Source organism: Sceloporus occidentalis, unplaced genomic scaffold (genome assembly GCF_023333645.1).
Source record: "Sceloporus occidentalis isolate IW3139 unplaced genomic scaffold, rSceOcc1.0.p SCAF_1, whole genome shotgun sequence".
Classification (NCBI taxonomy): Eukaryota; Metazoa; Chordata; class Lepidosauria; order Squamata; family Phrynosomatidae; genus Sceloporus; species Sceloporus occidentalis.
Window position 1 is genome coordinate 299,903,760 of NW_028316981.1, and position 13,529 is coordinate 299,917,288.

At 38.2% G+C, this 13,529-nt stretch overlaps 1 protein-coding gene across 12 annotated transcripts in view; it reads right to left on the reverse strand.

Moving 5' to 3' along the window:
* NEDD4L (NEDD4 like E3 ubiquitin protein ligase) overlaps positions 1 to 13,529 on the reverse strand; it is a 362,032-nt gene that overhangs the window by 36,826 nt on the left and 311,677 nt on the right. For 11 of the 12 annotated variants that reach the window (XM_089497155.1, XM_089497168.1, XM_089497167.1 and 8 more), the window contains 2 exons: positions 7,692 to 7,750; positions 1,245 to 1,310 (listed from right to left, as the gene is read on the reverse strand). In XM_089497155.1, the coding sequence (XP_089353281.1) occupies positions 1,245 to 1,310; positions 7,692 to 7,750 (125 nt within the window). Of the gene's footprint in view, positions 1 to 1,244; positions 1,311 to 7,691; positions 7,751 to 13,529 lie in introns of those variants that run through there. The other variant, XR_016277884.1, reaches the window with a different exon arrangement.

Consider the following 13,529-nt stretch of genomic DNA (forward strand, 5'->3'; position numbering starts at 1 on the left):
AATCCACAGATGGCAAGTCCACCAATATGGAATGTGGATTGTACACACACACACACTCTCACAAAGAGATGCTTAAAATGGGGAAGAAGGTTAGCTTTTCTGCGACCAGGATATATCAGCCCATAATGCTTAATGGTATGCCACAAAAAGATCAGACCAAAAAAGATCCCAGAATGTATCCATATAGGCTTTTGTTGTACTCAGATAGGTTTCCTGACTTGTTTCCTGAATCAGACTTTGCTTGCTGTGTTGTTTATTTCTTTTGATGTGACTAATTTGCTCTTATGATGTAATAATTTTGTATTATATTTTATATATTATTGTAGTTTTTAAGCTGCCTTGACAGCTATGTGTCATGGGAAGATTTGCTATAAATTGATTAAATAAATACAGCGAGCCTTTGGTATCTGCTGGGGTTTGGTTTCAGACATGGATACTAAAATCCATGGATGTTCAAGTCCTGTTATTTTATTTATTTATTCCCTTGTATAAAATGGCAAAATCAATGTTTGCTTTATGGAATTTATGTATTTTTTGAATATTTTCAAGCTATGGCTGCTTGAATCCATGGATAAGGAATCTGTGGATATGGAAAGGAGACTGTACACAAGTAGATGTTGAAAATACAGATTTCATTGGGACCTAACTTTCACATATGACTCAAAATCCCATCCACTGCTTAGCACACCATGATGACTGAAACTTAAATGCAGTTAAATCTATGTTGGATTATACTTGACAAGCATGATCCAGTTGTTATAGACAGGTTCAGAAACTAAAACATGAATCTCCTAGGTTCAAACACATTTCTCATTCACTTTAATCAAGGGAAAAACTTCATGCATACACATATAGAACTGCTACTCCTAATCCTTTTAAGAGACTCTGGAAGCCTACTTGCATATTCTACAATGAATGCACAACCAACCCTACCATGATGCAGAGTATGGCAGCAGCTTATGATTTTGAGTGCCATAAATAGGCAGTAAATTACTAAGTTATTTGTTATTTTTACTGTCTAGGAGAGGACCTTAGGTTATAAGCACCCTGAGATAGGGAAAGGTTGCAAAAAGTCTTGAGCCTGCCTCTGATTGAACTGCACACATGGGCATATGAATCAAGACACTGAAAAGTTCTGTACAGTCACATAAATGTAGCTAAGAAATATAAGATTGCATAACAGGTTCTTCACTGAATTATCTTCTTCTCATCTTAAGAAAATTAGTGTGGGTACAATTACTTACTGGTTTCTTTAACTTCTTTCTGAAGTAGTCATATTTCTGTTTAAACTCTCTGGAATAGGGAACAGCCTGGAAGAAATAAACATGGTATTGTTAACACAAAGTATCAGAGGACTATGTAAAACGTTGATCAGAATCTTGCTTCCACAATATTTTCTCCAATTCATCCAGCACAAAAAATTATCTCATGTCTTTGGCGCCTTTATATAGCCCAGAGATGATACCAGGATAATTCATTTTCTTTGGTTTCTTACTGTTTGTGGATTTTATATTTTTATTAATTATACATGATTACCATAATTACCATTGTCATATGTTATTCTGTTAAATCTATTAATGCCAAGACTTACTGTATATGCTCGACTATAAGTCGGCCTCATGTATGTCAAGGACAGGTTTTTGGGTCAAAATTATGGATTTTGATATGACCGTTGGATAAATTGAGGGTAAAACTTAGGGACATACAAGAAAAGATCCAAATGATGAAGCAGAATGAAGGATCCAAATGATGAAGAGAATAAAAGTACTGGGAAAATATTTGCCTTTATCACTGAACTTCTACCCAAAAAGGATAAATTTAATTTCCCCCATTTTTCTAAGTCTCTTTTAATTTCCTTCCATACTTTTTCATAGCTGTTTTGAAATAAACGGTTGTAACTCCCAAACATTTAATCCCATTTTTCTACTTCAAAATTTAAAAAGGCAGTTAGCTCATTGTCCCCTATTGAAGTCATATTTTAAGTCAGCAATTTTGTTTTGTCACAGTTCACTTTAAATCTGGAACATGTGCCAAATAACTTTAAAAAATACATGGTGTCCAGTGGTTTTTTTTTATCATTATCACAAGATTTTCTGCATAAGATCTCAGTTTATCCTCCTCCTCCTCCTCTTCCTCCACCTTCACTGTCACCCTATAGAGTCCTGTTAATATCTCTTAAAAGGCTCTCCAGTGCCAAAAGAAACAGTAAAGGTGAAAGAGGGCACCCTTGTCTAGTCCCCTTTTGTAATTCAGTCAATGTCACGCCATTGTCATTTACCAAGGGCTTTTTGGACTGAGTTAATTGTCTTTATTGCCCAGATATTTTCACCAAAGTCCATTCTCTCCAGTACTTGAAATGAATAGTTCCAAGAACTATTATCAAACACTTTGTGTGCATCTTAAAAACAAAACAAAACATAACAAAACATGAAAAGGCCCTTTTGCCTTTATGATGTTCCAAAAATTAAGTAATATTGAGAACAGTTGTTTCAGTGTCCCTTATTCCTCATCTTATTATATGATGTCGGTAGTGCATCTGGGCTGGTGTTTTTTGAGATTAAAAAAAGATTTAACCTTTTTAATCATTTCAGTAATTTCCATAGTTGTCACAGACCCATTCAGGTTTTATTTTTATTCCAAACATAATTTGGTTAAATTTATATAGACAGACTTCCATATCTAAAATTTTCTCATTGCCCTTCACATATAAATCTTTAGCATTCCTCTAAGGCTTCTGGGACCTCTTCCTTCCACATTCTGAACAGGTCTCTCATTCCCCAAAGAGTTTATAGTATATTATTTTCCTGCATAAATGGTTATCATCCCTCTGGGAGTATCCAGCGAAAGATTATATTTTTTTTCTGAGCACCTCCAACAAGAATTTATACTTTCTGTTTTTTAGACTTCTTTCAGGAATTTCTTTAAACATAATTATTTCATTCTCATTTATTTTAAGCCTTTTTAAAGTGTATGCTCTCAATATTTTATTCTGACGCTTTTATGTGTGAAATGAATGATCACATCTCTTGAATATGATCAGAGATGTGCACCTATGATCAGAAGTAGAGTTTTGACTATAACTCCTAACTTCTTGTCAAATTCCACATGAGAACTGTTTTTAGGGTACACCATAGAATTTAAGTCAGTTGGCTATTCTTGAGCCTAATCCGTGTTTCCTTTTATTTTCATTCCATCATTGTAATTCTATCCTGTGCCTTTCCAAATCTTGACATAAAGTGTCCATTCCCTTTCAACTGTCATAGATGTCCTGTTAATGTTTGTGTGTAATTGTGAGATTCTGAACCGATGCTGCGATCTCTTTGAACTGTTTTTATCAAGCTTTAAAAAGTGATTTACTTGTCCTGGAATCTCTTATCTTAACAAGACCAGTTTCTTCTCTAAATTTCCACTATTCTCTGTTACTCTTTTATTCAAATATAAAATCTGGCTACATATCTCAAACATTAATGCTTGAACATTTGGACATATCCACCACTGGGTATTTTTCTGGTGACCATGTTTATGTTGAATAAATAAGCCCAGCGGCCCCCCACTTGATGGGAACCTGACGACAGCTGTCATGACAACACTGCTGACATCGACAACAGCTCCAGAGAGGCTCACGGGGCTGCAGAAGCTCTACAACCTCTCGTACTTATGGTACAGCACCCGCAACTCCACCACCATCATCCTCGTGGGGCTCCTGCTTAGTCTGCTTACAGCCCCATGCAGAGGGAAGATGTGAATCCCCACGGCCACACCATCTTCCCAGTCCTGCCCCGCCCGCTCTGCTGCCTGCCCACAAAGTATCACAACAAGCTGTGCTGCGGCGTCCAAGACCCTGCGGAAGTACAGGGGAAGATTTGGTTCTGGAGCTTCAAGGATGGAGAAATGGGAAAGAGCTGACCTTAGAATCATAGAGCTGGAAGAGACCCCAAGGGCCATCCAGTTCAACCCCATTTTGCCATGCAGGAACTTTGAATCAAAGATTGAGGGGAGGGTCGGGATATGCTATTCCTTTTTAATCATGATTGTAATTTTAACTGTTTAATGTTTTAATACCTGTTGTAATCCACCTTGATTCCCTATCGGGAAAAGGCGGAATAGAAATAAACATTTATTATTATTATTATTATTATTATTATTATTACTCTCTGATTAAATTCTGGTGGGAGAGAGGATATTTATTTCTCCTTTTCTAAGTGTTTAAGACTGGGAATTAGTGGTTCTATTTCATATTTCCAGTCCAAATTGCCACTTAGTTTAACCTTCAATTTTGATCATTTTGCTATCACTCTGTCTCAGCTGTTAGTTTCACTTAGTTTCACCTTCCATTAACTTCTTAATAGACTACATTGAATATTTACAATGCAAAATATTGAATATTTACAATGCAAATTGTTTATATTTACTCCAGCATAATAAATCACCTAGTGTGTATGTCTACATCTCTGTTCACCATGAGCCATCCAAGGTTCTTCAATAATACTGTTATTCTCTGGAGAAGCTTCTGTTTAGGTGACTTTAGTGAATCCTTATTATTCTTTAGCTTTGCAGTGGGGAACGTTGTAATTTCTAGGGTATACATCTCTACCACATAGCTCCTCAGCCCTCTCCTGAGCTGGGTGGTGGTGGGGGGTTTACCCAGAGACTGAGTTTCTGCCCTCATAGAATCTTTCGATAGCTTTTCACGCTTAAAGATAATATATCATGCAAAGCTAGAACAGTTGGCCATTTTGGCCAAAGCCAATATTTCTGAATATTCTTGCTCCAGATCTTATAGCTAGCCTTACCAGTGCCATGTTGGCTATAAAGGAGTCTCGGAGCTGCATTTTAAAAAGTAAGTTTCTGAAACTCTGATTATAATAAAATATAAATATAGCAATGTATTCTTCGGCTCAATTTCTAATGGCAAAATAATTGGTCTCATTTATCAAGCATGTCAAATCATGGCCTTTGCACTTTTACAATGATATAATGAGGGGTGGGCGGATTAATAATACAGTGTTTCTTGCTGTCTTGGAAACACATTTTCCCTGACTAAGGTTTTAAAAAATATCTCATGAAAAAGCATTAGTTTGGGAAAAGAAGCTGCTTTACATAGATCCAGAGTAGCAGAAATTAGCACAGATGAAAATACATTGAAAGTATGCTGAATCTAGAAGCATTCATCTGCTTACTAATGCAGATGGCACACTTTGAAGAAAGGAAGTTCACATATCAAAAAGATGGCACTTTGAACTTCGCTCTGCAATTAAAAAGAAATCACACGGTCCAAAATCTAAAATGAACGAGGAAAAACAAGTGGCCAAAACAGCTCTACTGCAACTTAGTTTAGTATTTGTTGCCAGGATTCTCAAAGCATTCTGTTGGAAGCAGTACATATTGCAAGTACATATAGCAACTGCATAGGAAACCTGTTCTTGAACTCAGCAAAGAAACTATACTTCCATATGGTGCTTACCAATGAAAAAATAGTTGGCTTCCACAAATTATATCTGGATTAGATTCAGAGGTGTATATAAAGCTGCAGCTATAGGGAGAGCAGGTCCCTGCCTAGCCAAGAGGCAATCCTGGAACAATTGGGTTGATGCTGCTAAACTACATGGAAATGACAGAGCTGCCTTGGAAGAAAGTTTCAAGGAATATGGGAAAAATCAAGAAGCAATGTGACTTTGTAGAGAAGGGAGCAAAGGGGGAGAAATAACTATAGAGATGGAGACAGAAGGCTCCATAGTTTTCTGCTGCAACATATGTGCAATGTTTGTCTTCTTGCCAGAATACATCACCAATTACACTGAAACAAGTGTGAATTGACAGCTCTCTTGGAAAAGAATGTCAGTGCTCTACAGCTACATTTTGAGTCCCTTCAATGCATCAGACAACAGCAGAATTGCCTGGATAGGGAGAACAGATCATACAAAACCAACAGGAAGAAACTGTCAAAGAAAAACTAACGTCGGTACTTACCCGCGATACGTTCATTTCCAGCAGACGAGGGTCCTAGCATCCTGTATTCTGGGTTCAAGACCATGAAGGTTCATGCTGCTAATCCTGCCTACAGGAGCAAATAGGAGGAGCTAAACCCAGAATACAGGAGGTTAGGACCCTGTCTGCTGGGAAATGAAGACACCTGTTACAGCAAGGAAACATTCTGGAGGAAAGTCACTCTCAGGAGCAGTCCATACAGAAGTGATTCAGAACTTCTCCAAATAAGCAATCAGTTATTACATCTTTAGGAGGATAGCAGCAGTGAAAATGCTCAAACAGGAAACCAGCAACAAGGGATACCACAGGAATCAAATTAACCACCAACCACAACAACAAGAAAATAAGGGTTCTTATAGTTGGGGACTCATTGTATAGTGGCACCTGTGTGCCAGCCTGACAACATGAATTGACAAATGTGCTGTCTTCTTGGCGCACATATCCAGGACAACACTGATAACTTGTCAAAACTCATAATGAACACAGATCAGCATCCCTTTCTCCTTATTCATGTGGGTACCAACAACATGGCCAAGAACACTTTTGAGTGGATCATCTCTGACTATGAAGCTTTGCGTAGAAAACTGAAGCTGTTTGAGGCAAAGGTTATATTCTTGTCAATTCTGATAATGAAGGATAGAGGACTACACAGGGACAGGCAGATACTAAAAGTGAATGGTTGGTTATGCAGATGGTGTAGACAGGAGAAGTTTAGCTCCTGGAATTGCAGTCTTCACTTTTCAGACTGGGCTACTGGTTACAGATGTGCTGCACTTCACAAAAACTGGGAAGAATGTCTCTGGTAGTAGCACAGCATTCTAGAGAAGATGAGGGAAGGAATGGGATCCACAGAAAAACTGACAGTAAATTAACAGATGAGAACTACCAAACTGCACGGGCTCCCTCTGCACCAAAAAGAACCTGCTAAAAGCAGGTTCTTCTTAGTGCATGTAGCTGCCACCATGAGTACGCCATTGGCGCACTGTGGTACGTCGATGATGCAAGCATAGCACTGTGACATGTGGACTCAGTGCTGCACTTACATCATCATGACGGCCCCCATGTAGACAGCCTGCCATGATGGCACCACTGCCAAATGCCAGGGCTTGGGAGCTTGTGGATACTCCGCATTCCCAAGCCTTAATTTTGGCCTCAGGCCACTGCAAAGCAATGGTCTGTTCCAGGCCTATAACATACTTTTTATAGCCTCTGTTTTCCTCAAGGGAATAGGCATGTAGCCCAGACTATGTCCTCCTAATCCCTAGTAAAGTATATCCCTCCCCACTAGCCCCTGACACTTCAAATTCTGCCTTTCAGATATTATTTTCAGTATTATTTTTTTCATAGGGAGCCAAGGTTTGTGGAATGCCAGCTTGCCTTAGTTTGTCACTACTCTATTTTTTGCTGAAACAGGATGTCAACCCTTAGCTTCCTAGTTCACAACTTAGTCTCTATATTGATCAGATTGGATTTAGGAGAAGGATTTGTTAATTGATGCCAGTGGAACCTTGGTTGATGGAAAGTAGCAATGGATGTAATCCCCACTATTGTTTTACTAATGCAATTTATTCTCCTTCCTTTTATCCTGAATCTGCTGCTGTAGAAAGATCTAGTTAAGTGGTACTGCTTTGCCTATAGAGATAACAGAACAAAGCACAGCAGCCTTGTCTCAAAGGAATACAGAAAGTACACACAATACTTACTGGACCAGTAATGGCAGGATTTTGCAGTCTGGGATCTTCCCATTGGGTAATTTTATTATCTGGAAGTTAAACAAGAGAATGTATTAGTTCTTTTCTTTTTATATTCTTTGTACATCCAGATTTTGATTAAAAACACACACATACACACACACATATACATTTCCACATTCTACTTTTTGCCTATCTAACTGTAAGTAAACCTTTCACGATAGTGATGGTGGGGAAATATGTAATCACCACACATTATAATGCCCTCCCATAAGATAGTTTAGTGGGAGACATCTATTCCAAAATGCTGTTATCACGTATATTCTAGCAGAATGTCATACTGTATTGTTAATGGTCTTTACAGTACTCATTATACAAATTGTAAGCAGCCTTTTTGAGGTATTTAATGTTGGCTTGGTACAAAAAACAATGTGGGCTAATGCAAACTGCTGCAAACACTTGATTAAATTAACTACACAACTGTAATCTGTATTTGCATGAGGATGCCTGATTTTAAAAATGGCTTCCAGTGTAAGTTAAAGGATATCTACCTGCTTAATAAATGTAAGATTCTAGGAAGAGACCAGTAAAAACATAATGCTAGAAGAGGGAGTGGGGTATAAAAATAGGGGGATGTAAGTTAAACTAACTTGCTAATGTGTTCTCAGTTTAGTAGGGCAAGATAAGTTACAAGTGTTGAGAAATAAATTCAGGTCTAGTTTTATATGTTCTATTCAGATGTTTAGTAGGACATGAGAGACAACCATAGTGTAGACTGAAAAAATTAGAATGGGGCATAATTTCTCAGAGAATGGTGGATGAAAAACCAAGTTCTGCATGTTGAGAGCCCACTGGTGACTGCCAACCCAGATGGCTTTAAAGGAGGATCACATAAATTCATGGAAGTTAGGGCCATCAATGGCTATTAGCAGAATGGCTAAAAATCACCTTCCATATCCCTATAGATCAGTTGATGGGAATGCAAGATGGAGGGTGCCACTGCACTCATGCCCTGCTGGTGTGTTTTCCATATGCAGCTGATCAGAATGATAGATCACAGATGCCTGAGATCTGATCCAGCATGGTTCTTATGTGAATATACAGCAAAATGGGAATAGCATTTTTGGAATTGTTGCTTTAATTCTGAAGATGCCCACTTGTTGGACATACATGGTTTAGATATTTATTCCTCTTGGGAACATGGAGATCTTTCACTTTAAGTGAAAAAGAATTTTTAAAAACATTTCTGTGACCTTGCCTTGCCTAGAGACAGAAAGTAGGATATCCATCTAATAGTTTTTCCCTTTATATGAGGAGCATCTGGTTTGGAACTATATGTTACCAAGTAATGTCTAGTTGAGAAGTTTCCCTTTGGCCAAGAGCGCCTCACCAAGCCCTGGGAGAGAAAGGGACTCTATGAGCAAAAGTGAAATTTGCAGATGGTGGTGAGGGGAATTCATCTTTCTAATGATTTTGCTCATATACATTCTGACCTGCCATATAAGCTGACTGCAGACTGGAGTGACTTAACATTCCTTTATAGGTGGTCCCAATCTGTTACTATACCCATTTTGGTGAGGGCTATGGATGCAGAAATCACAGGGGCTGGAAGGGGGAAGAAGGGAGGCATTGCCACCAAATAAGAATTCTATCCCCCTTGAAATTTTCCTTCAGTCCCCAAGTTTCCAGAATTTTGCAAATATAAGAATTCTAGGCACAGTATTTAGGTATTTCATGAAATGCTAGAAATTGGGCAGGAATTAAAATTTCATTTGAGAGGCAGAATTCTCATTTGGGGGGTAATGCCTTCATTTTGAACCCACCCACTCAATTAATATACCTCTCATGCTATCTACTCATAATGTGCATAGACCTGCAAAAAATGAGTCTCCACTGCTAGGTATGAGGACCACTTACAGTATGAGGTACAGTGGAACTATTATGCAGCTTGATTATTAACATGATTTAGTTTCTTTAATAATCTTTAACTGCTCTGTTGCATTCATGGAATGGCTAAACTCTGAAGGGTTTCCAGCCTTCTACTGGGTGATACAGAGACTCTAACCCAGTTCAGCAATTGCAAATCTGGAACTGTCCTTGAGTGGCAATCCTTCCAGATGAATTCATATATAGCCAAGGGAAGGAACTAATCTTCTGGCCTGGATAAACTGCTAGGCCAAGATGCATGTCCAATATGACACATGGAATAACTTATGCTACTGATGCCTCATACTCAGGAGGAGCAATTAACTGACTCATGTCCAGTTTAGAGGAATTTGGTAGCCAGCTGACAACAGTATCCTTGCGGAACGTCTGGGACCCCAGGGCATTCTCACATCCAATCACTGGTGTCTCCCTTGTCGTGATCACCTTTCCTATTGAAATATGGTACTCTGATCAGTATGTTGTGGGCCACTGCATCAAATTAAAATTCTGCCACCTACTTCCTAGCCCTCTGAAAAACATGGAGGGGGCATTTTGTCACATTTCCCCTTTACACCAGGAGCTGGACTGTTCCCTACAAGTAATAGAGTAATCACATTACATTACACAAGTTGAGCCTCCCTTATCCAGAATGACAAAATATGAAATACTCCAAAAACCAAAACCATTTTTACGGGTGTCTGAGATAGTGACCTTTGCTTTCTGATGGTTTAATGTACACAAGCTTTGTTTCATGCACAAAATTAGTACAAATATTGTACAAAATTATATTCGAGCTATGTGTATAAGGTGTATATGAAACATAAATGAATGTTGTGTTTAGACTTGGGTGACATCTCCAAGATATCTCATTATGTATATGCAAATATTGTCATTCCAAAACCCAAAAATAAAAAACAAAACAAAAAAACAACCCCTGATATTTTTCTGGTCTCAAGCATTTCAGATAAGGGAGACTCAACCTATATTGGGAAGAGGATTGCTGGGATGTGCCAGCTTTTGCTTTGTTTTGCTGTTCTCCAAGTAATCAAATGCACCACTACTCATTACACCTTTGTAAGTGGCCATTTGGGACAACAATGGGAAGTAATGTGCAAATGTAAGAAATTCTAAGGGACCAAAAGAGAACCAAGGAACAGGCTCTAGGCTCCTTTACAGTTACTTTCAAAGTGTCACCATGGCAGTGACAAATAGGACAGGATAAACTATGGAGATAATTGTAATTATCAAACCATTTCCTGTATTGCTATGTATATGTATTAGCCTACTAGCCCCACCTCCTTTCCCTTCTCCTTTTATGTCGTGTCTCTTTAGATTGTAAGCCTGAGGGTAGGGAACCGTCTAATTAAAAAGATTGTATGTACAGCGCTGTGTAAATTTACAGCGCTTTATAAATAAAGGTTAATAATAATAATAATAATAATAATAATAATAATAATAATACAGCAGGCCCTCCATATCCACAGATTCTTTATCCATGGCTTCAATTATCCATCCATTCCAAAAATATGTAAATTCCAAAAACCTAACCTTAATTTTGCTATTTTATATAAGGGACTTGAACATCCACAGATTTTTATCTCTACAGAGGGTCCTGGAACCAAACCCCAGCGGATACCAAGGGCCCTCTGCTGTCTTTAATATATTTGATGATAAAAGAGCATAAGAAAATCTTGGGATCTTCAAAAAGGACATACTGTTTGGCAACAATAAATAAAACAATCAGAGCTTGGAAAAGTAACTTCTTTGCCTTACAATTTCAAGAATCCCCCAGCCACACTGATATGGATTTTTTTAAAGCATGAATGCATATTTTAATAAAATATTTTGGCGGTAGAAATGGGGGAGGAATGCCAAAATATAATAGCACTTTTCAATTCATGTGTTGTAAAAGGGTGGGCAAACTATGGTCTCCATGTAGCCTTGCTCCCTGCACCCCTGGTGTCAAAGCTGCTTTTCTGAGCAAAATTGTTGTTTTGCCATTTCCACCAGCTTTCTGGAGTGGCAGTGTATGGCTTGCTGAGGTGACCCACTCCCGACAAAAACGCCTCCCAAAATGCAAAATCAAAACTGGAACTTTTAGTCATGGCTGAAATTTTGTCCATTCAGAAGCCTGTTATGGTCCTTTTTGGGGCAAAAATTTGAACCCCAGCTCCTCTACAATGTCCCACTCCTGTGCTATATGACTATGGTTCTGTTTCTTTTCAAATACTGTGAATTCAGCTACAAATGTTGAAGAACATTTAATAACCAGGGATTTATTCTTTACTGCTGATCCAGAACTTAGAAAGTTACTTTTCTGTATTACAACTGCTGGGGTACCCCAGCGAGCAGGGTCACTGTAATCCCCCAAAGCAACTTTTTAAAGCTTAATCCTGACCTTTTAAAACAAAAGCCAGCTTTTTCACAGGGAATGGTTTGTGTTGATACAACCACACTGTTTGTTGATCGGCAGGGCAGTTTAAGAATAGACAGAGCTGGTTGAAACAATGATGAAAACAAGGGGTACTTTAACTGAAATCAGTATCTTCATTAACCTTCAGATTTCTATCAAATTTGCAAACGTTTGCAGCTGAAAGGGCATTTGTTAAGTTGTGGTTCATAAGATCAGGTGGCGGTGTTCCAGTGCCAGTGTAAGAGGACAAAGAGTTCCCTTGCTCATGTGATAGGGCCGGGATCCAGCAGGAGAATTGGTATGCCTATCTGTGGCATTATGCCAGCACTCTTTCTTCTGCCATCCCATGGCACAGCTCTGCTATGCAAGGAGCTTAACTCTAAGTACAGAGCTGTTGCCAGAATGTGGAACTGGTTGCTATGCATAACCTATAGTATTAAGCAGCCCACTAGTTTTAAGCATTTCTGAACTATAAACTGTGTGGAGATCTGGCAGGATCTGCCTCATTCACCATGTTTAGGATGGCACTTTTGTAGCAGCAGAATGAAATTCTACTTATTCAACTGCTATAAAATCAGCATGTTAAAAGTGATAGCAACAGCACACCAGTGCATAGGATTACTGTACTACTTTAACACCACAGACTATGGAGGTAGAATTTAACCATGTTAGTCTGGAATATTAGTATACAAAGGGATCTTGCAGCATCTTTGAGACTAACTGTGTGAAAGAAGTTGTAGCATGAGCTTTCACATATTTGGTCTACTTCCTCAGACGCCATGCAGCTGAGGAAGTAGACCAAGTTTACAAAAGCTCATGCTACAACTTCTTTTGCACAGTTAGTCTCAATGATACTGCAAGATCCTTTTGCATCACAGACCATGACACCTATGACCAGTGGCAGATGCACAGGATCACATTTTTAGGAATGCTAGATGTTTGGTGTAGTGAAACAATTTAAAGGAAAAGGAAGATAATCAATCCAAAAAAATAAAATCTGAAAACTTAATGATTGACTTCTTTCACTTCCCCAAACTAAGAATAAATGAAAATTGACTAGCTTAAGATTCAGGCATTTCTTAGTTAATCTCATACAACTCTCCAAACAGATCAATTTAGTTCTGAAACATGTGAATTTCATTCCTTATTTTAAAGTCAAGATACTATATAAAATCTATTCATGCATTTGCAAGATCTGTAGTCTACATTAAACAGGAGGTTTTTAAAATATTAAACACATTATGCAACTAAGGAGAACACTAATAGTTAATTCTATGGGGATTTTTAAAAAACAAACAGAGACCACTATTTTAAAATGTTAATGTTAACATCACAATACTGTCTTCCCTGTTGCCCTATATCTCAAGAGGATGTTTAATATATATATTGACAATTAAAAAAATCACAAACACTTCTAGCTGAAAAACATTTTTTTTGCTGGCACTTAATAATCAAAACACGACAAAGATCCACACAATTGTTCAGAGGTGCTGTAAATAGGACATGTTTAC